This window comes from Pantherophis guttatus, chromosome 3 (assembly GCF_059756535.1).
Source record: "Pantherophis guttatus breed Tessera chromosome 3, ASM5975653v1, whole genome shotgun sequence".
In the NCBI taxonomy this organism is placed as follows: domain Eukaryota; kingdom Metazoa; phylum Chordata; class Lepidosauria; order Squamata; family Colubridae; genus Pantherophis; species Pantherophis guttatus.
In genome coordinates this window covers 47,417,173-47,444,750 of record NC_142065.1, presented here as the reverse complement: position 1 = coordinate 47,444,750, position 27,578 = coordinate 47,417,173, and the positions used below count along the sequence as shown (strand labels likewise).

Sequence of the window (27,578 nt, the reverse complement as noted above, 5' to 3'; positions counted from 1 at the left end):
CTCCTTTGAGTACAGGTAATCCTCGACTTACAACAATTCATTTAGTGATAGTTCAAAGTTACAATGTCACTGAAAAAAGTGACTTATGACCATTTTTCACACTTTTGGCCATTGCAGTATCCCCATGGTCATGTGATCCAAATTCAGACACTTGGTAACTGACTCATATTTATGAAGGATGCAGTGTCCCAGAGTCATGTGATCCTCTTTTATAAACGTCTGACAAGCATAGTCAATGGGGAAACCAGATTCACTTAACAACCATATTGCTAACTTTAAGAATTGTAATAACTGTGGCAAGAAAGGTTGTAAAATGGGGCAAAACTTACTTAACAATGTCTCACTTAGCAACACAAATTTTGGGCTCAACCATGGTTGTACATTGACGACTAACTGTACTTGTAAAGAAGCAAAACATTAGGGGTGGGGGAAGAAATGCAGCATTTTTGAAAACATGGCAGTGAATTCACTGAAAATCTACGTCAGGATTATAAAAAAGCTAGCTGTCTTTTTTTTGTATTCTGATCTATAACTAGAACAATTTTATTCGCTTCCATAAAATCGATTCTAGTTGGCTTTATATTGGGTATGGTCAATTTTGGTAGCCTTTGAAATAAATGTATGGGCCACACGATCATCCAATTATATTTTGATCCATCTATTAATAAGACAGATTGTTTTCAAAAACACTACGTTGGGTGAAAAGTCCTGTCTGTGCCCAAGTTCAATGGTATGGAATTCTGATTATGAGGTGTTGCAAGGTTTAATGCAGAGTCTGATTATTTCTGAAGAGGTAAGGTCATCTTAGCTTTAAATGGTATTCAGTTCAGGATTCACCATGTATAAACCTTTTAGCGTACAACTGCGGTGTGGAAAAGGTCCAAGTTAGATCTCTGATCTAGCATAATATAAGTTAGGACATCTTGGTACATTTCTGTACTTGACAAGAGTAAATTTCCCAAGTCCTGTTTTTGTACAATAACTCTCCTCTGTTCTGTCCTTCTGAGTTATTTTCACAATTTGATTAGGGAAAAAAATGAGGACTCATTTGGGGAAGCAGCCACTTTTCAGATGCTGATAGAAGCAAATACAGCAAAGGACTTGCACTTTTGATGTAGGAGCTTAGCTCCTCTGAAAGATCATCAGCCATTGTTATTGTAGCTCTAGCTTGGACAGAGATGGATGAAAAGCACTCTGTGTGAGAAAGTGAGAGAATTCTACTTCAAAGCAAATGTTGCTCTATTATTCTAAAGTTGAGAGAAATGCTACAAATGGCAGAAATTGAAGAAGCCTCGCTTTCTTCTCCCAATGATAAATAGGAGAGAATTGATTTACACATACTATGGAATCAACTCATAGCTTGCTTTAGTCAAGTTCAGACACATTTCCATTTCTCTTGCAGACTTACTATTTCATTAGTTTCTTTATGCTGAGATCTTCACAGCATACAGTTTTCTTTCTGGCTCCAACCTATATCCTGGAGAACCAAGAGTTGAGTGGCACTATTTTGAATTGGTTCTGGTATGAGAATAAATATGTCACCTACCAGTCCCAGTTCTGAGTACAGTAAACTTAAAACACACAAAGTGGTTTATCCGATCAAACTGAACTCTTTTGTAGCCATCCTTCCCCTTTGTATCTTCCATCCACACTTCTATTACATGTCCACGCACATTGCACATACTTCCTATTCCATCTTCCTCGTAAACTTAGGAAAAGTGAGGGGGAGGGGACTCTTCAGCATATCACAGCTATCACAAGACTCCCCAAAATTAGCAGATTCCAAAGCTGTTTCTGTTTTTTTCCCCTCCACACCGACAACCTTCTGTTTTCTTCATCTGCCGTATCCACAAAGTTCAGTGATGCTCCCTCCTTTCTCTTCTTGTGAGCAGGTAGATATAAGTGTAAGCAACATGACCATGCATGGGTTGCTTAGTTCCATAGATTAAAGTTTCTAGAGCCAATCAGATTGGCAGATGGGAACAAAATGTGAGGAAGAAAAATATGTCGTTCAATTCAATAAAGTGGTTATAAAGTCTCTGGCTGCCATGACAATCTATTCCTTATATATTTCTCTTCCCTCAAACTAAGAAAAAAAGTAAAATAAAAATAAGTGATGAAGGTTAGCAATTTAGGAAATGGCTACCTAAGGATAGGAAATTGTACATCCCCCTGCTATCACCAGCTTTCCTTTTTCCGTTCAAATTATTTGATGCTTCTGCTGATCTTTAGCCACCGGTCCTTCGTCTTGAGACCTCCTGCAGGGACGAAGAAGCCATCTTGCAGAATGGAACTTCTCCTGGATGCTGCTTCTTTAATTGCTTTTATAGACCAGGCATCTGAGAGGTTTTGGTACAGGCTTTGGCAGCAGTGGGAGGAGAACCAGAGCAAAGACAAAAGCACACTTGTTCTCTTCAGAGGCAGCTTTCCTTCCTGAATGCTTCTGCAGCTCAACCGCAGGAGATAGTTGGCAAATCACAGGAATGGTTGTATACATTATTAAGCAGTAGAGTTGAGAGGGCAAATTCATGTGTTAAAATGTGGCTCCATGGAACTTCACAGCATTCACAGCAGCCAGGGCTTGTGCTGGGGAGACCAGAGGGGGAAGAGAACAGATAAAAAAAAATTAGTGATAATCACTGAAGATGAAGCTTGCAGGCAGCAGTATAAATATAACTAAGACGCATAGGTAAGGAATTTGCTGACATGTTGAATGTTCATTCAGCTTTGTCAGTCCAGATTTGTAGCTCGAACATGGGGCCACAATGCATCCATAGCATGGCACAGAAGGAATAAGCATTTGATGGAAGTGCTGCCACCACTGCTGGTTATATCTCTTCCACTGCCAATCTCACTCCCAAATCAGCCATCATTAACCAGAAGACAGAAGTCTAGCATTTAAGTGGAGAGGGGAGAATAATACTTTTAATGGCCCAGAGGCCCGAACAAAGCTTGTGACCAGCTCTGTGAATAAAGGCAAACAAGCATTTGTCCTTCCCTTGGAAAAACTGGTGGAGAGAAGAATGGGGACTGCATTATTTTCCAATGAATTCCTTTTGGTGGTTGCTGAGAGTACTCTTACTTTCCTTGAGCCTTTAAAAATAAAAATGGTAGAAAATGTCAGGGCAGAAACCTACCTTCCACAATCTATCTCAGTTTACTCATCTCCATTGGTTATCTCTCTGTTTAAAGTGTATTAAAGCTGTATTAAGAGCAGTATTCTATTCTTACTGTTCTGAGCACAATGGAAATGTTTACTGGCCCTTGGGAAAAGGACTGGAAATTAAATTCCTGTTATCTCTTCAATGGAACTGGAGTTGTATGGGCCAAAGCCTGTTTTGGATGCCACAACATTCCAGCATTGTCTCCCTAATTCAATCCCCAGGGTCTTTAAAAACATAGAAACCCAGTGCTCAAATAATATTTGGACTACCTTCCACATTACCAATTATAGAAGACAGCTGGACTGACAGAGCTATCCTGTGAACTCTTACTTGATATATCCCTTTTATGGCTGCCAGGATAGCTATATGTGCATAAAGTCACAGCTTAAATTATGGACTTGGGGCATAAAAAGGAAATCATTAACTCCGTCTTTCAATTATTTCTTTCAATTATTTAAAAACAGTAATAACTGTCAGGAATAGAGTAGATTAACTAACAAAAACAGTGTTGTTGTTTTTTGTAGCTATATTGTCCAAAATATGGCAGTTTGGCATTTGTGTGCTGATATACACATGCACATCTTGAAAGTAATAGAATAATCATAGCAAGATGGCAAATACCAGTTTTGACTAGCAATAGCAATAGCACTTAGACTTATATACTGCTTCACAGTCCTCTCTAAGCAGTTTACAGAGTCAGCATATTGCCCCAACAATCTGGGTCCTCATTTTACCCACGTCGGAAGGACGGAAAGCTTGAGCCTTGAACCTGGTGAGATTTGAACTTCCAAATTGCAGTCAGCTGGCAGTCAGCAGAAGTAGCCTGCAGTACTGCACTCTAACCACTGCGTCACCATGGCTCAAAGACTAAGAATGCTTTTGATTATCATTTTTCCCAAATGTTGGATCCAGAACCAAATATATAATAAGAGACACCTAGTTAACTTCCTGTTGCTTCTTGCAATCCCACCTTCCTTTTTTTTTTTCCAGGTAAATCTGAATCTCTGACTATTCTGTTTAAATTCATTATCTCCAAACTAACCTTTGGTTTTAAGAAAATCAAAGAAAAATACCAATGGCCTAGAGAGCTTATGACTGAAATGAGATGTAACCAGGGCTTCTTGGCAACAGCTAATATCCTCTAAGTTATAGCACTATGTTCAGTTTAGAAGACTTGCTGTAACGTTGCTCTAAATTGATGTAAGTGAAACAAATGATGAAATTAGGCTACTTTGTCCTCGTAAATCCAGAAAAGGATGTGGCAGCTCAATTCATTGATAAGTTTTTGCAAGCATTCCATAGAAGGAGACTGGGCTTATGTGGCAAAGAAGAAAGGGTTAGCTTAATGGATATTTGGTGGATGGGTGGGTTTGGTGAAAAGATGAAACTCTGTTGAAAAAGAAGCCTACCACTTCTTTTCTTCACAGGTACACATGAAACGAGATGGAAGTATAATACAAAAAGTGCTTACTTTAAGGTTCAGGCACGCATAAAATGACTGTCGGTGCCCTGGGATGAGTCAGACGAGAGGGACTTGGTCGGTGGAGTCAGGGAAGCTGGGGAAGTGGGAGGGCTCGGGGTAGCACATTGAGCTGAAAACAAGAAATGGAAATAGAGCCTGAATAATATACGGTGCTTCAGACAGAGGGGTGAGGGGGTGGGTGAAGGGAGGAGAAAACTAAGACAAAGAAACACAATCCATTGAGCAAACATGGATTAAAAGAAAAAAAAAAGGAAACACAAAATCACACAGCAGTAGAAAATGGCTGTACTACATTACCTACAAATAGATCCCATGAGTATTGCTCAGGTTAAACTATGGAGTCAAGCTGGGCTGTGGGCAGTCCCAAATTCCAGGTGGATAGCCCTTTGACCATAATTGCTAAAATAGAAGGCTCCATTTCTTGTCATTTTGTGGTGAGAAATTTTAGAAAACTAATTTATAAAAATACAAATAATCCCCCAAATCCCACATGAATGATGTGGTCCCATTCACTCTGAGGCTTCAAGTTCTCTCCTAAAATTCTAAGTGAGATTCTAGGGCATCCACATTTCTACCCACAGAATAAACCGAAATCTAACTTACAATAATTGCTCTGTATAAATACAGGCCACAAGGCCAGCCTTTTCTAGCTTGGTTCCCTCCAAATATGTTCTGTGTTGAGACAACAGTGTTCAGAATCCCAACCATTTCCCAGTTGCAGAGGGCTGCTATAAATCATATCCAGCCATATGATGAAGACTAAATTAATTTCTGTCAATGCCAATTTAGTAAACTACATATTAAGTATTAATATTCATGGAAAGTAACAGATTTTTGGAGTCACCCCCAAATGTGTAGCAATTTAGGACAAAGGACAATTTGAATAAGAAGAATTTCATGTTTTGGCACAAGTCTGATTATAAGGCAACTATAGTTATTGTACAATAGCTTCTTCAGCAGCGATGTACAGCAGTAGTGAGAAATATTTCAAGAAGAAATACCTTTCCAATGAACTGTAGAAGGTAATGTTTTAATGCAATAATGCAGAACAAGCATATTTGAGTAGTTAACTGTCCTAAATGCCTTTTGCCAAGATGGATACCACAGTACTGGACATATTTCAAACATACATATATTCAAGACTGATACGGGTAACTGCTATTGACCTTCCTCAACCTTTCAATTTATAATACTTGCACTCAGGTTAAGTTGGATAGCTCTAGCCTCTTCAAATAAATGCTACCTTCAGAGATGGCTGGTCCTTCTGGTATAGGAATAAAATTGAGGCAGAGTACCATAAAAGTTGGTTCTTTGAGGAGTTTGAAAAATGCCTTCTTTGGAAGAAGTGAAGAATTGCCTGTCGCCATATCTTCTTTGCTGTGCTCTCTTCCCCTCTGAGCCATCATGCTGCCCTAAATGCTGCCCTAAATCTTGTTGCCATCACATTGTACCTTGCTACAAACCTGTAATGGCCCTGTGCTGCACTGCTATTCATAGATCTTTAACATACTCGTGCATGTTTTTTGGAAATGGTTAGTGAGTGTCCTCACACCAGGGCAAGAAAACTGTGTGTCTTTGTCCTATATAATGAGCATGGCTTTTTAAAATTTATATTCAATTTTCCCGGAGGATTCAGCATGGCTCCGAATAAAGCAAAATAGACACTTAAACCAACTAGTATAAGAATGCCCATTTAATATTAGTGCCAAATTTTCTGCAGAAGAGTAAGGTCTTTGATGCCTTCATGAAGCATTGCTTATCTCAGGAGGTAAGGTGGTCCAAAGTGTGGAGGCAGTCATTGAGAAGGCATGTTCATAACTCCTACACCCCTCATTTCATGTGGGGTGGGAAGAGTGGTGGGATTCAAATAATTTAACAACTGGTTCTCTGCCCTAATGACCAGCTGGGATGGTCATGTGACTAGGTGGGCGTGGCCAACTTGATTGGTCTCGTGTACGTACATGTAGATGATTTTTATTTATTTTATCATAGAATATTCAGAAAGATCTTTACCCTCTCTTCCCCTAAAAGTAACTCTGAACAGAGCTGCCAGATGTTAATGCAATAAACAATGTTATGCAAATAAATAAATAAATGAATAAATAAATAAATAAAGGTAACATGAGATGGGAGCATGTTTCTCCACTCTTATTACCATGATGTACTACCAAACTGGGCACAATGACTGGTTTCATTTATCCGCCCCACTCTCACCCCATTGCTCTTGGCATCCCGTTTACCACCTTCATTGCCTGCAGCTCCTCAGTAAACGGAAGAATAAAGGAGGAGGAATGACTGGGGAACAAACTCATCCAGCACCCTCATTTCTGCAGTCTAGATACTGACAAGATATGAGATAGAGCAGCCTGAAAAATTGGCAGCAATGTAGTGTATTCAATTCACAAAAAAACCTGTTACTTACAGATACCTTAAGGCAGAGGAGTGTGCGGTCAATAGGCTGCATGTAACTCTCATTTGTACAACTCACTATGCCTCATATTGACAACATTTGGTGGCATTTTTAAAATTTACCTGTGGATGGCTTAACACACAGATTCTACTTTTTGAAAAAAATCCTTACTCCCACTGTAAATAAAATAAAACAACACAATATTCCATATTCAATGCCTTCAGTGATTCTTTTAACCTTTAAAAAGTGCCAGTGGTTGGGGGAAAAAAGGGTGGAGGTTAAGAATAAAATTTGTAATGCTAAGCAAATTAAATACCCAACTACATGATATTTATTAAGCACTAAGAAATGTAATTAATTGAATAAAAATGTAATTAATAGAAAATTAATAAAATTTATATTTTAAAAAAAGTGCCTTAAAATGTTCAGGTCTCTAAGTTGTCTGCTGCTGACCTATAGTAAGAAGGTATAAGAAGTTGGAGTTGCTTTTCTTGGAGTTACAAATTAGAGGAGAAGACATTGCAGTGGTGGGTTGCTCCCGGTTCGGTCTGGTTCTTGCAAACTGATAGTAATGGTGGTGGGAGCCTCCGCCACCCGCCCCTACGTCATCACTGCTGATCTGTTAATGCACAGAAGCTTCTGCGCATGCGCTCCCATTGCAAACCGGTAGTAAAAGTAAGTGGAACCCCTGAGACATTGCCATTCAGTCAAAGGCTTGATACTGTATGTGCCATTTAACAAATCAGATTAATTCATTGGTTTACATTTTCTGGAAATTAGTATCAGTGACAGAAAAATGCCAAATGACTCATTGACTTCAAAAGAAACTTAAAATAGTACAACAGCACAGTTGGCTTCTTATGACAATTTTCTAACCTTTATAAATAATTTTAATGAATTTAAACAAACCATTTAAAGTATTTGATTAATTTCCACCACTTGGGCTGTCAAATTCAATTTATTTTGGAGGCTAGATCTCTAGTTCATTTATTTTGTTATAATGTCCAATATCACTACAATCACTTAAATGCTGAAGCAACACTATCTGGCCAAGTTCATCAGTGGAAGCAAAAGCTTTGCTCTTATTGGGACTGTGATACCCCGTTGCCTGATCTTCTGATAATGCTGCAGAGCATTTCATCTTACCAGACAGCATGCGGCCTCGTCGGGAGGCTTCTGTAGCTAAAGCACAGGAGATCTCAATTCGCTTTTCCTGCTCCTGTAACTGAGTCTCTGGGTCCTGGGCCAAGTCCATCTCTCCCTCGCTGAGGGGGATGACGTTCTGCATGCTGCAAGAGAGAACACACAAGTTATTTCAACGCCCAACACTCAAAGCTACAAGGTCAATAAAATAAGATGGAAACAGATGTAAAACATCCTATTTATTTAATATAATTTTTAATATATTTCTATAAAACACAAATGGCCATTTTTAGTTATGTAAACACAATCACTCTTCCTTTACAAAATTAATATTCTTCTTCATTTTCTAGTGAGTGAATTTGGGGGGCGTAAATATTTAGATAAGTTATTTTTCCTATCTACTATAGATTGGAATTGCTATGAGGCATATCCAGCAAGTCCAGATGTACAGACAAGGCACAGAAGAACACAGAATGAAACCTATATAACATTAGTAACTTCTGAATATTAAGAGGCTACTGGAAAGTGCTGTTAATAAGCAGCAAGGCCAAATGTATAGCCTCCAAATCAAGGATAAAATATTCCAAAATATTTTACACGGGAAAGTCAAAATGTGTGAAATAGCACTGTACCTGGATTTAGCAATCAGTGTCTTTATCCTTTCCACTTTCTTTTGTTTCTCCTTCATCTCCTCAGGGCTCAGTGGAGTATCAGGTTCCAGCTCAATATACCTTTCTGGAATGAGGACTTTATCTGGAGTGGAAAGCTGAATAACAAAAACAGCCAATAAGTGGCAATGATTATGAATGCCTTGTTAAATGTTTCACTTAGTAATATATTCTACCCTACCCTACCCTATCCTACCTACCATCCAGGGGTGAAATTCACTTACCTTCCCTACCGGTTCGCAAATGTGCACTTGCTGTCGTCCATGCATGCATAAAGCCTTCTGCGCATGTACAAAGCCTTCTTTGCATCAAAAAAAGTGATGTCATGATGTCCACGTGGGTGGGCGGAGCCTCCCGCAGCCGCAGCTACCAGTTCGCCCGAGCCGGATAGAATTGGCTGAATTTCAACCCTGCTACAGTCTAGTCTAGTCTACCCTTTTTCTACTATCCAATCCTAATAACTATTTTATACATTCCAGAATATATATTTCAGATCATGCTCAAAGCATCTGTGCTCTGAAACTCTTAGGGCTATATTAAAATCAAACATTCCAAGCTTTTCATAAATACAAAGTTTAGGATTCTTAGTTCCTCTCCCGCACCTGTATGACTTTTCATTGGTCCTATCCTTAACAGACAAGTGAAACTCTCAGCTCATGTTGCTCCAACCACACAGAGTTTTGAGTTTCACAGAAGGCAACTAGATCTCAGTATACATTATTGGGAAAGAGGCAGTTTGCACTTTTGATGTGCTGAGATTCAAATCAATAATGTATTTCACCTCCTTGCTGATGTCCACATCATAATGTTCTGGCTCCAGCTCCATTTTGCGCAGGCGAGCAATCTCATCTCGGGGGCTTTCATACATCTTGCCAGAATCTTCAGAGCGCAATGCTGCCTCCAGATCAGATATATCCACTTCATGGATACTGCGATGCCTGCGAACCTAGAGCAAAATAGACCACTTAAGATATTGTCAATATTGCAGGATCCAATCTGGGTTGATCACTGGAGCCAGAGGTTTAGTCTTCTGAACTTTTGGACTTGTGTTGGAGTCCTTCCTTAGGGAATTTCTCTCTCACCAGAATATATGAGACAAAAGTTCATTGAGGGTGGGCTCCAGCACGAGTCTGAAAGCCCGGAAGACTAAATCTCTAGTCCCAGTGACCAATCCAGATTGGATCCTGCAACATTATCTTGGAACATGTATATTTGCCTTCATTGATTGTCAATATTATTTCTAGCTTGGCAGATCACTTGGTAGTCTTGATCAACTTGGAGCTGCACTGGCTGAATCTCCCATGACTATTCTTCTATACTAGAGAATTAAGAAATGTCTTCACAGAAAGAGCAACAGATGTCAGAAAGTAAATTTTAGGACAGCATAATTTACTGTGCAAAGAAATATTTAATGGGGAAAGGGTGGAATGAAGCAGATTTTCAGTCATGTGGATTTCAAACTCTGATTTGGTCTGCACAACTACTATATAGGTTTATCATTGCAAACTCCACTTGTAGTAATAAGTCTAAATTACTGCCTCCTAATAATTGTTACAGAATTTAAGTGTATTTGACTGTCTATCATTCAGCCCAGTTCTTAACTTCAGTACCTGCAAAACATCTGTATGAAACACTGCTTGATCATTTTTTTCTCAAGAAAATACTACTACTGAAGTATATCTGAGTGGTTTATAAGATGAAGATTAGTTTTCACTAATAAAATAAATTAATTACCACTTTATAAGAGGCAGGTGCTTTTGAGAGAGGGCTATCTGTCTGCTGCTGATTGGCTGGAAGTTGCAAGCTCCGTCTCTTTTCCTTCATAGAACTGCTTTGATGGCGTTTCATGCGATCAATTTGTTCCTCAACACTCATCTTTGCTTTCATCTCATTGGAAAACACAGCACTCTTTGGCCTGTCCTAAGGGAGAACACAGGACCCTGGTGGTTACACAGGCTTTTTGTTTTATCAAAATCTTGGTTTATTTTTTTTCTGAGGGCAGATTCAGGACAGAAAATATCCTGATAACAACATCTTTATGTTGTTAACATTTGTGTTAGAAGATGGGAAATAACTCAGTAGAATAGCAGCCCAGCTTTTGAATCAAAAGATGACTAGCTGTTAATACAACAGTTTATGGAAGGAGGAGTTTGGCAAAGTGTGCTTGAGCATGATAGCAAATGCAGTAAGAAGTTTGCAAAATGTTGAAACTAGAACACTATAGTAATTTTTTTCTGCATGGTATGGTTATATCAAATGATTTTGACATAATAAGATATGATATGATGTACAGAATAAAGATGGGATATAAATCTAATAATACAATACAATATTTATGAGTTAATGACAACTGTGGTTTTTTGGGGAAAAATACAGTACTAATTTAACTTACAATGCAAACATTAGAAGAAAAGACAAATGCTGAGTTTCCCATTTTTGTCAATCCAGGAGGAAATTCCACAAAGTAGATTTGTTGCTAACATCTCACTATCAGGATAGCAATTTCTCATTGGCTGGAACCCCCACCTCATCCCTCCCGGGGTCCTCAGTTCTCCCACCTCCCAGAAATGCCTTGATGCCCTTTCACTGTGCATTTCAAAACTGGGTGTTTCCTGCACTGAGTTTAAGTTATGGTGTCATAACATTTCATCCTGATTTTTAGATGGGCTCATTAATTTTCTATGAAAATAAATGCAGTGATACATTTATAAGAACACAGGGCAGGTGCTGGCTGGAGGATTGGTTTTGCATCTCCTGTTGATCACCTAGAAGGAGTGCTAATTGCTTCATAGGTTGTGAGGACGATTGTGAGAATGTTAGTGGTGAAGACCCTTGCAAGACAGGGCAAAAATACTTCTGAGAGTGTTCAGGTAAAACTGTTGGTATAGGAAACCTTCCTGAGATCTCAATATAATTGTGTTCCACTAAGAAAATCTGTTTTAGACTGGTGGCTAAGGATGAAACTAGTCACACATTTAACTCACTCTTTCTGGCAATCCTGGATTAACCATTCTCATCACATTCCTCCCAACTCACTGAACTGTCAGTAAAATAGGAAGAATATAATCTTTCCCTGTCAAAGTGGAGAAGTTTGAGCCTTATCATATAGACATTATCATCTATAATTTATTTATTTATTTTTCAGATTTCTATACCGCCCTTCTCCTTTCGGACTCAGGGCGGTGAACAGCCAAAATAAAACATTTGTACACAAAAGTTAAAATAGATTTAAAATAATTAAATAAAGTTTGGCCCATAATTTAAAACATTTCAATTTAAATCAATATCAAATTTTAAAAACCAACCATAAAATCAGGATAGCCCGGCTAACTGAAAAAAATAGGTTTTAAGGTCCCGATGAAATTGATGAGGGCACTGACATCAATTAGGATGCTGATACTTCTGCTGATCTCCCTAGCTTGCTTCTCAAGCTTTCAGGGTTTCTTAACCTTAAAGAATTCTGGAAGCTGATTCTGTTCCCCTTTTGATACCAAGCAAAGAACTTTTCATTCCCATAGGAAATAGACTTTTTAATTTTCAGTACAATTTTGCTGCTACATTATTTAAGAGGGTTTTTTAAAAAAATCTGATTATAGCATTTAGTTTGAAGGCTGTTTAATTATTGGACTGATATTTTAAAATTTCATTTGATATTTCTTTTCATTGATCACTCAATTACATTGTTTTCTGATTTGTTGTATAATTGCATTGTTGGCTTTTAATTATTGTATTGTTCAGCACTATTTCCTGCAGAGTAATTAATATTATTAAGAATGGATAGAATATTGAAAAGATGGCAGAATTCACCCTTACCCGAGAATCCCGCCCATTGGCATTCCTCCTCACCACACCTGATGTTGGTGAGGTCTCATCATCCATAGGTGACTTAGTTCTTGGAGGAACAATACCAACTATTCAGGAGATAAAAAAAACCCAAAGGAATTAACAAGAAGGGAGAAGATTCTGACAATGGCAATACATAAATAGAAAGCATTTATTTTAAATGACTTTTATACCCACTCATATTGTAAGCACAACTATGGCTGGCTCACAAAACAGTAAAAACAGATAACCCCAACAATTAGAATAAAATCTTAGGATGCTCTTGGGAAGCATTCTCCCACACACACACACGTCTTGCCTAGGCTCCAGCTTCATTCTACCCTAACACTTGTGTTAGCAAAGCTCTGTTGGTTGGTTTGCCTGTTATCGTTTGCTCATTATCTATTGTAAAATAGGAAGATTTATTTGGACTCTGGAATATTACATTGAATGTTATTATAATTTCTGCTCCATTATTTTTTTTAGGTGGGTGCCCAGCACCAAATAAATGGGACAGATGATAGAGATGGATGGATGGATAGGTGGATGGATGGGTGAGTGGGTAGATGGATGGAAGGATCCATCAGTCCATCCATTCATCTATCTGTCCATCCATCCACCCACCCACCCACCCACCCATCCTTGTGACGGGTACTTACTTAGGATAGGTAATCCAAATAGTTATTTTGGATAAGAAAGGAACAAGAACTACTTTCTTGATAAAATCATTTCAGAAGAGCCTTACTGAATGAGACCAAACTCACTGGGCAGGCCTACAAGCTTGTTAAGACAATAACCCCTGAGCAGGAGTTTTTTCCCCATTGTGAAAGTCTATGGATGGGTTCGCCTGTTGCAATCTGGATTTGTTTCAGCATTGATTGCTTAATAAGCCAAAATGGATGGATTGATAGCTAAGATACAAATCATGGTTTAAGAATGACTAGGCTCATACAGCATGCTAGTGTTGGCATGTGTGTGATCTCTGTCTGTATGTGATGTTGTATACTTGCTTTGTATACTGACAAATTACATTGCTCTGAACAAAGGAATTCAGAGATAAATGGCTTTACTTATTGTAACGTATTCCTATATATTATAGCTTTTAAACCCTATCTTTCCTGAATTTAGAGTTACAAACTTTATACCAGTTATCCCCAATCTATACTCTTTTAAACACCAGACTACAATTCCCATTATCCCAAGACTTTTGGAGCAGGCAAAGAAGATGAAATCAGCAAACAAATGGATTCTCTTAATACATGCAGTTTATCGGTACCTTTGTTGAGTGCCACCTGCTTATCAGCATCTTGGTCCTGCCTTGACTGCAAGAGACCAGCCTCCACTGTTGAATGTGAGGCTGATGCCCGGTGATGGTCCTTCTTGCTCTGCTCAAAGCTGGACTTTGACTGTCGGGAAAATATATTTCCTTTGAAAAGTGTCTGGTCTTGCTGAAGAAAACTGCCTACAGACATCTGCTACTGCCCTGAAGGTTTGTTTGTTTTTGTTTAAGGAATTTGTATGGCCACCCAACTCATAGTTCTGATTATAGATGGTTAACATAGAGTTAAAACAGAGAAGAAGAAAAATAGGCAACAAGAATAAAATATTAACAAGAATGAACATATTGAAAGAAGAATCAGAAGCATCTGTCTAGGTTTTTTTCTTCTCCGTTCCAAAACAATTCAAACAATCAAAAACTAGTCAGCTGAAGAAAAGATGGGGCAAATGCTTACTTCATTAGCATGCATTTTGTTTAAGTGAAGGTAAAATATCCAGGAAAGGCAAGGATTTCTACTCCTATTAGGTTCCCCTAGGAATTAGAAATGTCTAGCTCAACATACATTGGAGAATAAAGCTCATGAGATAAACTGCCACTTGTTCCCTACTTCTATACATGGAAAGTAGAAACCACACCAGAACAGGATAGTTGAAGAAATTATATTGCCCTTAATTAGAAAACAAAAATAGCAACTACTTGGAGAAGAGGAATACTTTGCAGAAAAGATTCACTGTCTTGGATACTTAGAGAAGTCCATTTTCTTCTGCTTCATTTCAATACCATTTCTATGACTTTTACAGGGGCTTAATTGAGGTAACAAAGGATTTAAACTTCTTATAATAATGCCTCAGCCTATTTTTGCTGCAACAACTTAGATTTTTGTGTGATGTTGGTGGGATGGAGGTAGATTGTCCATCCATCCATCCATCCATCCATCCATCCATCCATCCATCCATCCATCCATCCATCTATCTATCTATCATGGCCTGTCTTTATTATTTTTAGAAATAAGGTGGCAGACATATCACACACACTTTCTTCCTATTTTTTTCCACCACAATAACCCTGTGAGGTGAGCTGGTCTGAAAGAGAGTGACTAGCCCAAGATCACCCAGCTGACTTTCATGGCTAGGCAGGACCTTAACCACTAGACCAAACTGCTTTCATAGTGCTTGCTGCTTCTGTTTACGTAAGTTTTCCAGATCTTTGAATTTTTTTTCAAAAACATGCAACCTCTTTTCTCTGCTGCAGATATGGGATGGAGGTGTCCCAATACAGCAAATTCTCTGGTAACATGATTTAATTTCTCCCTCCTCCCCATGTTGTGTTTCTAGCTTATATGTCTGTTTTGAAACCCTACCTATCTTCATCCATGATTACATAATCAAACAATGGTTTGCATTCTCAAAAAGGCCAACTATTTGCTCAATAATTTTCATACCTGGACTTAATCTACCTGTAGAAAAAAGTATTTCAAGTGGAACTACCTTTATCCATTATAAGTTTAAAGACACAACAGATGTCATGAGCCAGAAATATTACTGTTAGACATAGGGTTCCCTCGCCCGCCCTCTCTCTGGCCCTACTGCCTGGTGAAAGTAGCAAAGGATAGACTATGCCTCTAGATCTCAGATACCTGTCCCCTCTTCGCCTCGCTGCTTTCCTGCCAGGAAGGGGAGTTAGGATATTGCCAGAGACGGCTTTCAGAAGGAAGTGGAGGGATAGTCGGAGGAGATTCCAAGGGCACATATGATTTGGGGAGGGGAGGTCGAGGTGGACCAGGCTCCTGGAGTGAAGAGGAAATCAAGAAGCATTAGGAGTAAGAGCAAAGAAACTGTGAGAATGTGAAGGAAAAGAGAATTAGTGAGACACAGATACATATAAGGACAGATGTTAAACCAGGATAGGCACCTGCATCTGAGCATCAAAAACTCAGGAGTCAAAATGAACAGCCTTTTTCCTTGGTGACCAACCCAGTACCAATCCAAAGAATACTGTTAGCCAGGCGTCACTTGATAAATAATGTACATAATATGATGACTTGATTTTCATTTGCTTCAAAAAATATCTGCCATTTCAAAATATGCATCCCTTTTGAGACACATTCTTCAAAATACAAATATTTTATAATGTCAGCACAATCTGCTGCTTCACCAGACAATGCAAAACAGAATCTGAAGACATGGCTGATGTAGACTTAAAAGACCTCTTGTTGATTCATAAACATTGAGGTCAATAGGTTTTGGCAACATAAAAAGTGATGCTCCACACAAATATAGGGATAGCACATGAGTGGAACTAGGGATGATGACTGTTTCAGGACAGGAATTTTGATTTTGATAAGTAGCTCAACGAGATGCTTCCACTGAATCTAGACATTTAACTAAAATCTTTTGGCTTGTTCTGCTGTATCTATCAGTCTAATACAAAGGAAAAGACATGGTCTATCACAGTGTTAATTGACCTCAGCAGCTTTAAGATGTGTGGGCGTCAACTCCTAGAATTCCCCCAGTCAGCATGCTACCAGGGGAATTCTGGGAGTTGAAACCCACACATTTTAAAGCTTGAACACATTTGTCTATCAATTTCTGCATAATTTTTTATTGATGAAGAAGTAAGCTATCTGATTCTCCTCATCTTTTGGCTGAATCCAATGACTTCAGTTTTTATTTATGATGGGCAAGCATGAACTCGTTACTGTCTAAGATGGTACAAAATTAGTATCAGACTCTACTATACTACTAATTTCAACTAAGCCATTCCAGGCTTTTAGAGTACCGAAATACTTATTGCCAAGATATTTAGGTGGCTTTTCTAAAGCAGAATAATAGAATTTGCACCACTTATTTGGCTTGAATTCTTAGCATTTATTGGGTGCTTCTTCTGGTAGGATTATCGGCTTCCCAAACAACCTCTAAATGACACCTTCTATGAACTTGTTCCATAGGACTGTCATTCTCCTGAGAGACTGACAATCCTGTCAAAGAAATAGAAGATGGATATATCTATGTCAAATAACACACCTCCACAAAAGTCTGCCTGAATGTTCAGAATAGCTCATTTAAAATACAAATCAGAGGCAGCCCAAACAGTTCTCAGTTCTATTTATGGCGCCGAGTCTTTCTTTGCTTTCCCTCTCCTGAAGTCAATAACACTCCTGAATTATGTTTGGCCCAAGAAAGAGTCTCTTCTCTCTTCCAATATTTTTTCCCAGAGTGTATGCCCCAGTGGTGGGTTCTAACCAGTTTTACCACCGGTTCGCATTGCGCACGCACTTTGCACGCAATCGCTGCACGCTTGCTCACTTCGCTCACACGCGTGCCGATCTTGCGCTTCGCTCAAGTGCATCGAGTAAAAAAACAGCTGAGGCATGGCAATCCACTCTGCCGCACCTTACAGCTGAGCTAAAAACAAAAGAAATAAAGGTAGGTATAGCGCGAGCGCGGGGGGAGGGCCCAACTGACATTCAGAGTGAACCGGTTCACTCTCCTATCAAGATTTCCACTACCGGCTCTCCCGAACTGGGGAGAACCGGTAGCAACCCACCACTGGTATGCCCATATATGTGCATTTGTGTATCTCGCACAGTCTTTTTTATTCTAATTTATTATTTTCCCAGCACACAAACACATACACATCAAATAGTTTACATTTTGTAATGAAAAAAAAAAAATCCAGCCAAAGCTTGGTCCTGTCATAGACAAAGACAAAATGGGTCAAGAGGTGCCATGGCCACAATTGGAGAGGTAAGGGATTTTTCCACAGCAGATTCACCCAGCCAAGTGGAGCTGCAAAGACGGCTGTCTCTGATTGTATCATAGCTTGTCTTTAAGGTATTTAAGATTTTCAGGGGGGAAAAAAGGAAAGAAAACATTACTTCCAAATTGGAACAGTTAAAGATAGCTCAAGACTGCTTCGGAGCAGACTGATGGTGAGATAAAGGCAAGGTCATGAAGACATGGCCCTCAAAAATTGTTGGGAAAGCACCAAGGTGCTTCATTCAGCAGGTGTAAGGATGAGTCCGTAGACTGTGCTCTGAACAGAGGTGTAATTCAGAAGGACCAATTTTTTAATGTCAGGTGTAACTCAGATGCATCATTAGTTTTTTGCCAACTGCAAAAGCATAAAAAAATAAGAGATGGGGAGACTTGCCTTATAGGAAAACATCTGCTCATTATTTTAATTGATAAAAGGCTTCTTCTTATAAAAGTACAATTGAATAGAACAAAGAAAGAGACTATTTTCTATAATGATCAACCTCTAGCCTACTTACTTTCAGGTGCTAGAAAACGTTAAAAACCAAATTTAAAGCAAATGAATAAATAAAAAATAAACTCAAATACATACAGAGTTTTTATCGGTAAACTGGTACACCGACTGCCAGCTACCAGGAATTTGTTCTTTAGATTAACAAACTGTACAGATTTTCAAGGATTTGGGACCAATTTCCCAACTTTTAACTACCTGGTTCTCTGAAATCATTCAAGAGTTGTAAGCCAATAATGTAATGCTTAAGATTTAAATTGTGGTCATTGGAGGAATTAGTCCAACCTTTTCATGTCAGAAGAAGGTTTCGATCTCCACCTACTGGTGGAATAATAACCTTTAAAACAAAAACATCAGGCACCATCTTCTGGCTGCGTCTATTTTCCAGCACCTTTAGCCATTCTCATTGATGAGAGATTTGCTCACCTCATTGCTGCCTTGCTTGGTAGGGGAACTCTGGGATCCAGACACAAGAGAGAAAGGGCTCAGGGGGCTTGTGAGGCTAGCTGAGCTCAGAGGACTGGCTGGACTGTTGGAGCTGTAAGTTCCTGATGGGCCAAGGGCCACTGCAAGAAAGGGGAACAGATAGAAAAGCAATAATGAACTACAGGAAAGGGACATATGATGATGAGTTGGAGATAACTGGAGTGAATGGAGTGGAATATTTTCTATTAAAAGGAAAAAGAGGACTTTTTAAAAAAGCGATGAGGCTCAATATACTATACACATAGGAAATAAGGAAAGCATATAATATTACTTTCTACTGTGTAATATTCTTACTACGTAAAACAGTGTTTCTTAAGCCCAACTACTTTAAGATGTGTGAACGTCAACTCCCAGAATTCTGACTGGGGAGTTTTGAGAGTTGACATCTACACATCTTAAAACAGCTGAGATTGGGAAACACTGGTTTAAAGTTCCTAAACCTGGTTAAAATACTGTATGCCCTAGTAACCACTGTTTTCTTTTGTTGACCCCTTACATTGTCTTCATTTCAACCTTGACACATATTCCAAAAGGTTTTAAGCCCTCCTGATGGGATGTTTCAGTGTTAAAGATAGTTTTCCCTATTAGGCAGTCAACAAACAGCAGTGGTTTTTACCAAAGACACAATCTGAGGCACTTCACCAATCCATATGACTAGAAGACCTCCAAAGTGCCTTACAACTCTGTTATTCTGTTGTGTTATCAATGATTCCATCAGTATGGCATAAGCGATGGTGGCAGGATCAGGCTGGCACATACTGACCACCTTAGATTGGTACAGCTATATCTCTCTATTCTGGTCTTGGACATTATCCTCTGGGGCCATTCTGCTTGAGCAATGAGAGAGTCCAGTTCTTACAATTATTTCAAACAAAGCTCTTCCTCTGTACATGCCAGATCTCTCAGCCAATAAATCAGCCTGAATAACAGCTGACGTGGATGGATGACGGGGGCTGTAGAGTCAGATGGCTACTTCATGGAACAATTCCCCCCTGGGTTTAGCACTCTACTGGAAGAGTAGTAAATCCTAATTCAAAATCAGCTTGAACAACTGACAGATAGGGTGGAGTGGCAGAGAAAGAACTGCTCATACAATCCCCCTAGAAGCCTATCAGCCAATGTTTGTACTGCTTTTGGACACAGATGGGATTTTTAATGGACAAGTGTTAATCTTGGTGTTCAAGGACAGTCTGACAGTAATAATGGATTGTACCACAAAGCAGCAGCAGCAGCAGAGAGAGAAAAAAAGTCACACAACTTCCAACCTCTCAGCTATTCAAGATCCCTTCACCTACTGCCTCTTACCACCTGGGTAACTGACCTTACATGTGGCAAAATGCCAAGTGAAAAGCCTAACTTTCACAGAAGTTTAGGCCCTAAAATTTAGTCATAAGTAAAAAAAAAAACACTATCCTCTTTCTACAAGTCAGAACAGAGACCCTGAAGTCTCTGGGGGTAGTAAACTCTACGCTGATTTCAGGCTCATGGATAAGAAGAAATTACTTTAACTTTAATATAGAGAGGGTTGTGGGCAGAATGGATAGTTCCAGTGGTGGGATTCAAATTTTTTTACTATCGGTTCTGTGGGTGTGGCTTAGTGGGTGTGGCAGTGGAAGGATACTGTAAAATCTCCATTCCCATCCCACTCCAGGGGAAGGTTACTGCAAAATCCCCATTTCCTCCCGATCAGCTGGGACTCGGGAGGCAGAGAACAGATGGGCAGTGGTGGGTTGCCCCCGCTTCGGACCGGTTCACAAGAACCACGATCCTTTTGCGAACTGGTAGTAAAGGTAAGTAGAATCCACCCCTGGGGGTGGGGCCAGCCAGAGGTATTTACCAGTTCTCCGAACTACTCCAAATTTCTGCTACTGGTTCTGTAGAACTGGTCAGAACGTGCTGAATACCATCTCTAGATAGTTGCCCAGCTCCAGTACCTCTACTTGCATCTTTGAGGCACTTCCCTCCCATACGTAATATCTTTTTTGCTACGTCTCCCTAGCTCTAGAGATAAAGAAAGCTAGAACAGGATTTTTGAAGGCATACGTAGCTTTGAATACATAGATTCTTGGGCTGTAGAACCCTTAACTTGTATTCATTAGTTTAATCCTGGTATCACCACTGTAGTTATTTTAGTTGTTATTGGTACCTTTGGTTGATTAAAGAAAAGGCCACATTTATTGGTTAACTACTTAATTTATTTGTTTATGAGACCTCTATGCTTCTCCACTCCAGAGTAACACAGATAGGGAACTGCTGCCCTGTACTTAAGCAGCATCAGGGCTGAACTTTTCAGCTACAGCTGAAAAAAAACATTTCATGCTGAGCATTAAGGTAAAAGCAGATACTCAAGTTTGGAATAATTATATCAGCATCATCATTTAGTAGACTGTCATTAATTTTGGGAGATGGAAGTCACAGGGGCGGGGATGGGGAAGAGAGATCTAAAACTTGATCATAAAGCAGAAGGGCATATAAAACTCAATCTAAAATGCTTTGCATGCTGACTTCATTTTAAGTAGATAGGGCACATTTGAAAAAGTACAGAAAGGGTTATTCAAATGGATTAGAAACCTTCTCTTTAAAGTTCAACTAATGCATTCAGAACTTCTTAAAAATTTCTTTAAAATTTTTAAAGAGGCAGCTTGAAGTAGTGGAGAACAAAGTTTACACAATGATGCATGGAAATATGAATAGAGAGAAATATGTTTCAAATGCCATTTGAAATGCAGTCAGACTGACAACAAAAAAATAATTCTTTCCCTTGACACAGTTTTAACTGATGGAATTTATTGCCATAAGATGAGATGATAGTGCTGCATGCAACCACTGGTTTAAAATTATAGGCCAATTTATGAAGGATAAGTGGTTTTAAGTGAGCCAGTTAAACAGAAATGGCACAAGAAAAATAAAGGGATTAAAACAGTATCATCAAGAAGAGTTATATTACTGCCAACACAAGAAGCTGTCTAGCAAATAGGATGCATGCAATTTTCACTTTACAGAACTGAACTTTTTATTATATTTTTAAAATGAGCCATAGACTGTTCTGACTGAGCATTATAGAAATTGAATATTGGAGTCCAAAATATTTCAATATTAAAGATTGAAGAATGCTTGTTGAAATGAAATAAAGTAGTCCTTGACTTAAATTCAGAAATTGAGCTCAAAGAAGGAATTTCCGGACAGAACAATTAATCAGTGGAACAGGTTGCCTCCAGAAGTTATGTGCTCCAACACTGGAGGTTTTTAAGAAGTTCAGAATAGTATAGGGTCTCCTACTTGAGCAGGGGGTTGGACTAGGTCCCTTCCAACTCAGTTATTTTGTCAAAATTATGATTGTGAGTCATTCTGGATATTAAGTAGGTCACCACATGACCCTCCTAATTTTATGACATTTTTAGCAATGGTCCCAGGATACAGCAGGAAAGTGCAACAAATGGTAATTCTACACTGATCGGAACAGCAGCCAATAGATTCCAGTGAGCATTTCAGGTAGCAGAAAATGCATGTTCGCTGCAATGGCAGATAATTAACAGAGAGATATTTAACATTCAGATATTAATTGGACATTGTATCAGCAAAGTGCTATTAGCAATAGCACTTAAACTTATATACCACTTCATAGTGCTTTACAGCAGTTTAGAAAGTCAGTATATTGCCTCCAACAATCTGGGTCCTCATTTTACTGATGAGGAAGGATGGAAGGCTGAGTCAACCTTGAGCTGCTCAGAATCGAACTGCTGGCAGAGAACAGTGAGTTAGCCTGCAATACTGCATTCTAACCACTACAACACCACAGCTCATTAAGAAGTAAAAATCAAGATCTCTCTGAATAGAAGTGGCCCTTACCTCGGTGTTTTGCGGTATCTGTGCCCCGAGAGGGATTGTTCTTTTTGAGTCCCTCCATCACATCCTGGATCCGCCAGATCTCTTTCTGGATTTGCCTGTTGAGCATTTCATTCTGAAAAACCAAGGTAGAGAAACAAATCCACATTTAATTAAACTAAGTACTAATGTTAGTAATTAATTTTCTATACTTAATTGTGAGCAAGGGGAAGGGTAATTTTAGGCAAGCATGTTGTCTAATATTAGTTGTAGTATGCATATTTCTTTTCTTTTCTCTGTTATCAGGCTATCAACTACTATAATAGAAAGTAGATAAATTAAAATAACAAACAAACAAACAAACAAAAACCCCAGAAATATGATTAAGGGAAGAAAAATAGCGCATGTGTAAAATATTTCCTTTAAAAACTATTTAAAGTACTGCCTCATCATGATAATAGAATACAAACATTTTGATTCAGCTGTTTTGATATTGAACACATTTATTTAAGAATAAGCAACTTTACTTTACTTTTTTACTTTTATTTGATTTGTATATCGCCCTACTCCCGAAGGACTCAGGGCGGTGAACAGCCAACAATAAAATACATACATAGAAAATTTAAAAAGCAGAAATAAAATCGAATTAAATAGTTTGGCCCAGACAGATTAAAACCCCAATCAATTTAAAACAAATTTAAACTTTGAGGATTAAAAATATTAAAAATATTAAAATTGTTTAAAAAGAGGGAGAAAGTTAGGCCAGGCCCACCTGGTGAAATAAAAAGGTCTTTAGAGCACGGCGGAAGGTGCGCAGATCCGGGATCCTCCGTATCTCTGGGGGGAGCTCGTTCCAGATAGTAGGTGCCCCCACAGAGAAGGCTCTCCCCCTGGGGGTCGCCAGTCGACATTGTTTGGCCGACGGCACCCAGAGGAGCCCCTCTCTATGAGAGCGTACTGGCCGGTGGGAGGCTATTGGTGATAGTAGGCGGTCCTGCAAGTACCCAGGTCCTGAGCCATGGAGCGCTTTAAAGGTGGTAACCAAAACCTTGAAGCGCACCCGGAAGACCACCGGGAGCCAGTGCAGCTCGCGCAGGAGGGGTGTTACATGGGAGCGCCATGTCACTCCCATTACCACCCGCGCGGCCACACTCTGCACCAGCTGGAGCCTCCGGGTGCTCCTCAAGGGGAGCCCCATGTAGAGAGTGTTACAATAGTCCAGGTGGGAGGTGATGAGGGCATGAGTGACCGTGCGTAAGGAGTCCCGATCCAGAAAGGGATGCAACTGGCGAATCAGGCGGACCTGATGAAAAATCCTCCCGGTCACGGCTGTCAAGTGCTCTTCTAAAGACAGCCGTGAATCCAGGAGGACACCCAAGTTGCGCACCCTCTCTGTGGGGGCCAATGATTCGGCTCCAATAGTCAGTGATGGCACCAACTGACTATATCGGGACGTCGGAAATCACAGCCACTCGGTCTTGGATGGGTTGAGCCTGAGCCTATTCCTCCCCATCCAGATCTGTACAGCCTCTGGGCACCGGGACATCACTTCAAGAGCATTGTTGGATGAAGGCATACTTCATCCAAGTATGAAGAAAATGATGGTAACAAAATGTTTCAAATTCAAAATAGTGTGATCTGTTTTGAATTTGAAATAGCTATCCTGACATTATTGGAAATATTCTGATGTTATTCTGATCACTCTGGATATGTCCTTGGCTCCAATCAGCCTGATTTCAAGCTCAGACTTGTTTTAAACTCAAAAGAGCTGCTTCAAGTTCAAAGCAGATTCAGAATAGTTGGAATGCTACAATACAATTGGAAGGATCCTTTCAAACTTGAACAAAACTCTTAAACTGAAAATTTTTGGATCACACCCAATAAAAAACAATATATTATAAAAGGAGAGTCATAGGCGCCATGGTGGCGCAGTGGTTAGAATGCATTATCGCAGGCTAATTTTGCCAGGTGTTTGATTCTGACCGGCTCAAAGTTGACTCAGCCTTCCATCCTTCTGAGGTTGGTAAAATGAGGACCTGGAATAGAGATGTTTGACCCTATGGTTGAATTGCAAATGCATCATCAAAAGTATCTGCTCTTGGTTATGTTTCTCTTTTTTACAGATTTCAGAACTCAGTGGCATCCAAATCACTGGGGATTTCTGGGAATTGAAGTCCACATGTCTTTGAGAAGTCTTTTTCTCCTAGGCTTATTTGCATCTTCTATTAGAATTCTGCAACAGGAAAAAGTATCTTGTAGGAAAGGGAAATTCAGCAGAGAAAGACTAGGCAACAAAGGAGTAAGCAATCTCTTCGTTCAACTTTTCTACAAAAAATAATTCCCCTTCAAAGATGCATTTTAATAAAATATACTGGGAATTTGTTATATTCATGCATTCTGTAGATGAGTCTTCGTAAAAGAATGTAGAGGAATGATTGCAAAGGGAAGAGAAGAATGGAAAGGGAAAAAAATGGAAATCAAAGGAAGGAAAGCTATGTGTTGAGAAGAATGGATGAGAGACTGCGGAATAGACCTGCAGTGAGAGAAAAGAGTACAGAGCAGCAAAGAGGGCTGAGGAAAAGTTGTTTTCTTCCTTTATAAAAAGATGAAACAATTATGTTACAAATGTTACCACAAAAATACTTTTCCACAATTAACGTGGTGATATCTCTCTGCTGAATTAATTAAAAATAAATAAAAGTAATTATTTAAATTGTTTCAGTTGCTCATCCTTGCTCAATCTCTGTGCAATCTTTTTTATAGACTAAGCTCATCTTCTCCTGAGGACACTTGGCTTCATCAGCTCTTGGCAATTCAGCCTCTAGAACAGTTTCTAAACAGGCTATGTAATCCCCAAGTAAAGAAAGGTATAGTGTCTCACATGAGATTGTTCATGCAGAAAACTGTGGGTGTGTGAACATGATTTTATCAAGCCTCCAGATTGTAGATAAATGTTATCTCTAAATTGGAGAATGCTTCAAGAGGTAGCTTCCTATTGGCACGAATGTGTGGAGTACAATAAATATAATGCAGAAAATATTCTGCATTCTGGTTTTTACAATTGTGGCTACAGTCTTTAAAACAATTACAATTCTGGCAGTGTGGGTCTGTATAATTTTGATTCATTGCCTGATATCTTATTACAGTTCTTCAATTGATGTTGTGACCAGACTCACTGGGATGGAGAAAAGAAACAGCTGATATCCCTACATCAGTGTATAGAACTTAAGAAATAAGCTTGGTTTCTGAAAACTATTCAATTGCTTTTATATCACATTGTCCCATAAATATGGTTAGTGTATGAATTATGTTACCCTTGTGACTCTGCAATAACATATATGGCTAAAATGTGCTATGAGCAAGATATGTAAATGTATTCATTTAAAAAAAAATCCATACCCATTAGGCAATTTACAAATATTTATTTATAATAAAAACAAAACCAACTCTTAGCTAAATTTAAAAAACTTAGAAAAGCAAAAAAAAAAATGCTTGGATAAAAATTAATATTCTAAGTCCCATTCTACATTCTAACAAGGAAAGAGTCACCTCAACTCTACCAAGATGTTGTTACATAGGCCATACCACAGTAAAGCAGAAGTAGTTGCTGGTATTAAATGCATCTCCAGGGTGGAATATGTTAATTTTCTTCATTAGTAGCACTTAGCAATAGCACTTAGACTTATATACTGCTTCACAGTGCTTTACAGCCCTCTCTAAGCAGTTTACAGAGTCAGTATATTGCCCCCAACAATCTGAGTCCTCATTTTACTGACCTCGGAAGGACGGAAGGCTGAAACAACCTTGAGCCACTCAGAATCAAAGTCCTGAAGTGAGCAGTGAGTTAGCTTGCAGTACTGCATTCTAACCACTGTGCCACCATGGCTCTTAAATTACTATAATAATATAGTTATATTACTATAAGATGGTATAGTAAATATGGTATTGGCATTAAGGGTGTCTATAGGGATATATGTGCAAATTTGCAAAATGCCAAGTGCAATCTTGCAATAGAAGGCCTACTCCTGTTGAATTAAAATGGACTGAACTTTGATTATGGCACTATAGACACCTTCTTACAGATTTTGACCTTCGGCAGGGATGCTCTTAATTGATATCTATATTTAAAAACCATATCTATGTTGTGAAGAGATAACAGGAGCCTTTGCTCCTCATTTCTTGTCACAACTCTTTTTTTTTTTATTACATTTTCTCCTTCACCTACCGGTATCACTTCTCCTGCTATATGACTATTTATGCCCCCGTTTCCCCAATTAAAGTAATAATCACAACCATGCAAAATCCAGCATGCAACATTGCAAAAATATTCAAACATTTCCTTTGATTTGTGAGACTCATTTCAAATGCAGAATATTTAAATTGTAATGAGTAAATATAGTTAGGCAATGTGTCATAATTCAATTTTAATATCTGCAGGAAAGAGCTACTCTGGTCACTCAGCTGAGAGATCACTTGGGAAATATCCTTTACTAGATCCTTCCCATCTAGCTACCAGTGATACATATTTTGTTATTGTAGTTCAATTCAGTCATGGAGACACAACTGCATATCAAGGTGAGTGAAATTATGTTGGAAATATGCAGACAAATATAAACAAGCATTAATTTGTTATAATTTAAACACCGAGATGGGATAAGCAGATCATCCATCCAATTAGAACTAAAAATGTTGCCTGCACTTTCTATTGCTGCAAGCAATTGTTTCCACCAGGGGGCAGAACAGCTCCTGTCCTCCAATGGGGCTATAGGACGCTAAATATCAGCAAAGCAAGCTTGGATTAAACATCTATCTGGCATATATGACACAATATTTCTACAAACAGAAGTTTGTGTCTCAATAAGTACTAATTCTAAGCCACTCAATAAGTACTAATTCTAAGCCACTTACACTTTCTCTCAACTTGGGCTCTCCAAGTATCTTATATTATAACTTTTGCTGGGCACAGTTAACCTTCTGAAAATTTCCCTAACCTAGTAGACTGAGAAATTGGGTGAATAATTTCCCTAAATTT

General features: G+C 38.9%; 1 protein-coding gene across 17 annotated transcripts in view; it reads right to left on the bottom strand.

Annotated features, from left to right (window-relative positions):
• Positions 1 to 747: 747 nt before the first annotated feature.
• The window catches only part of PLEKHA6 (pleckstrin homology domain containing A6), a 199,549-nt gene continuing 172,718 nt past the window's right edge, over positions 748 to 27,578 (bottom strand). For 13 of the 17 annotated variants that reach the window (XM_087889469.1, XM_087889468.1, XM_087889475.1 and 10 more), the window contains 9 exons: positions 22,571 to 22,682; positions 18,662 to 18,801; positions 15,606 to 15,755; positions 13,967 to 14,096; positions 12,682 to 12,779; positions 10,603 to 10,788; positions 9,650 to 9,814; positions 8,833 to 8,966; positions 7,997 to 8,346 (listed from right to left, as the gene is read on the bottom strand). In XM_087889469.1, coding sequence (XP_087745595.1) covers positions 8,028 to 8,346; positions 8,833 to 8,966; positions 9,650 to 9,814; positions 10,603 to 10,788; positions 12,682 to 12,779; positions 13,967 to 14,096; positions 15,606 to 15,755; positions 18,662 to 18,801; positions 22,571 to 22,682 — 1,434 coding nt within the window. In that variant the 3' untranslated portion in view covers positions 7,997 to 8,027. Of the gene's footprint in view, positions 2,587 to 4,635; positions 4,757 to 7,996; positions 8,347 to 8,832; positions 8,967 to 9,649; positions 9,815 to 10,602; positions 10,789 to 12,681; positions 12,780 to 13,966; positions 14,097 to 15,605; positions 15,756 to 18,661; positions 18,802 to 22,570; positions 22,683 to 27,578 lie in introns of those variants that run through there. The other 4 variants (XM_087889481.1, XM_087889483.1, XM_087889484.1 and 1 more) reach the window with 2 other exon arrangements.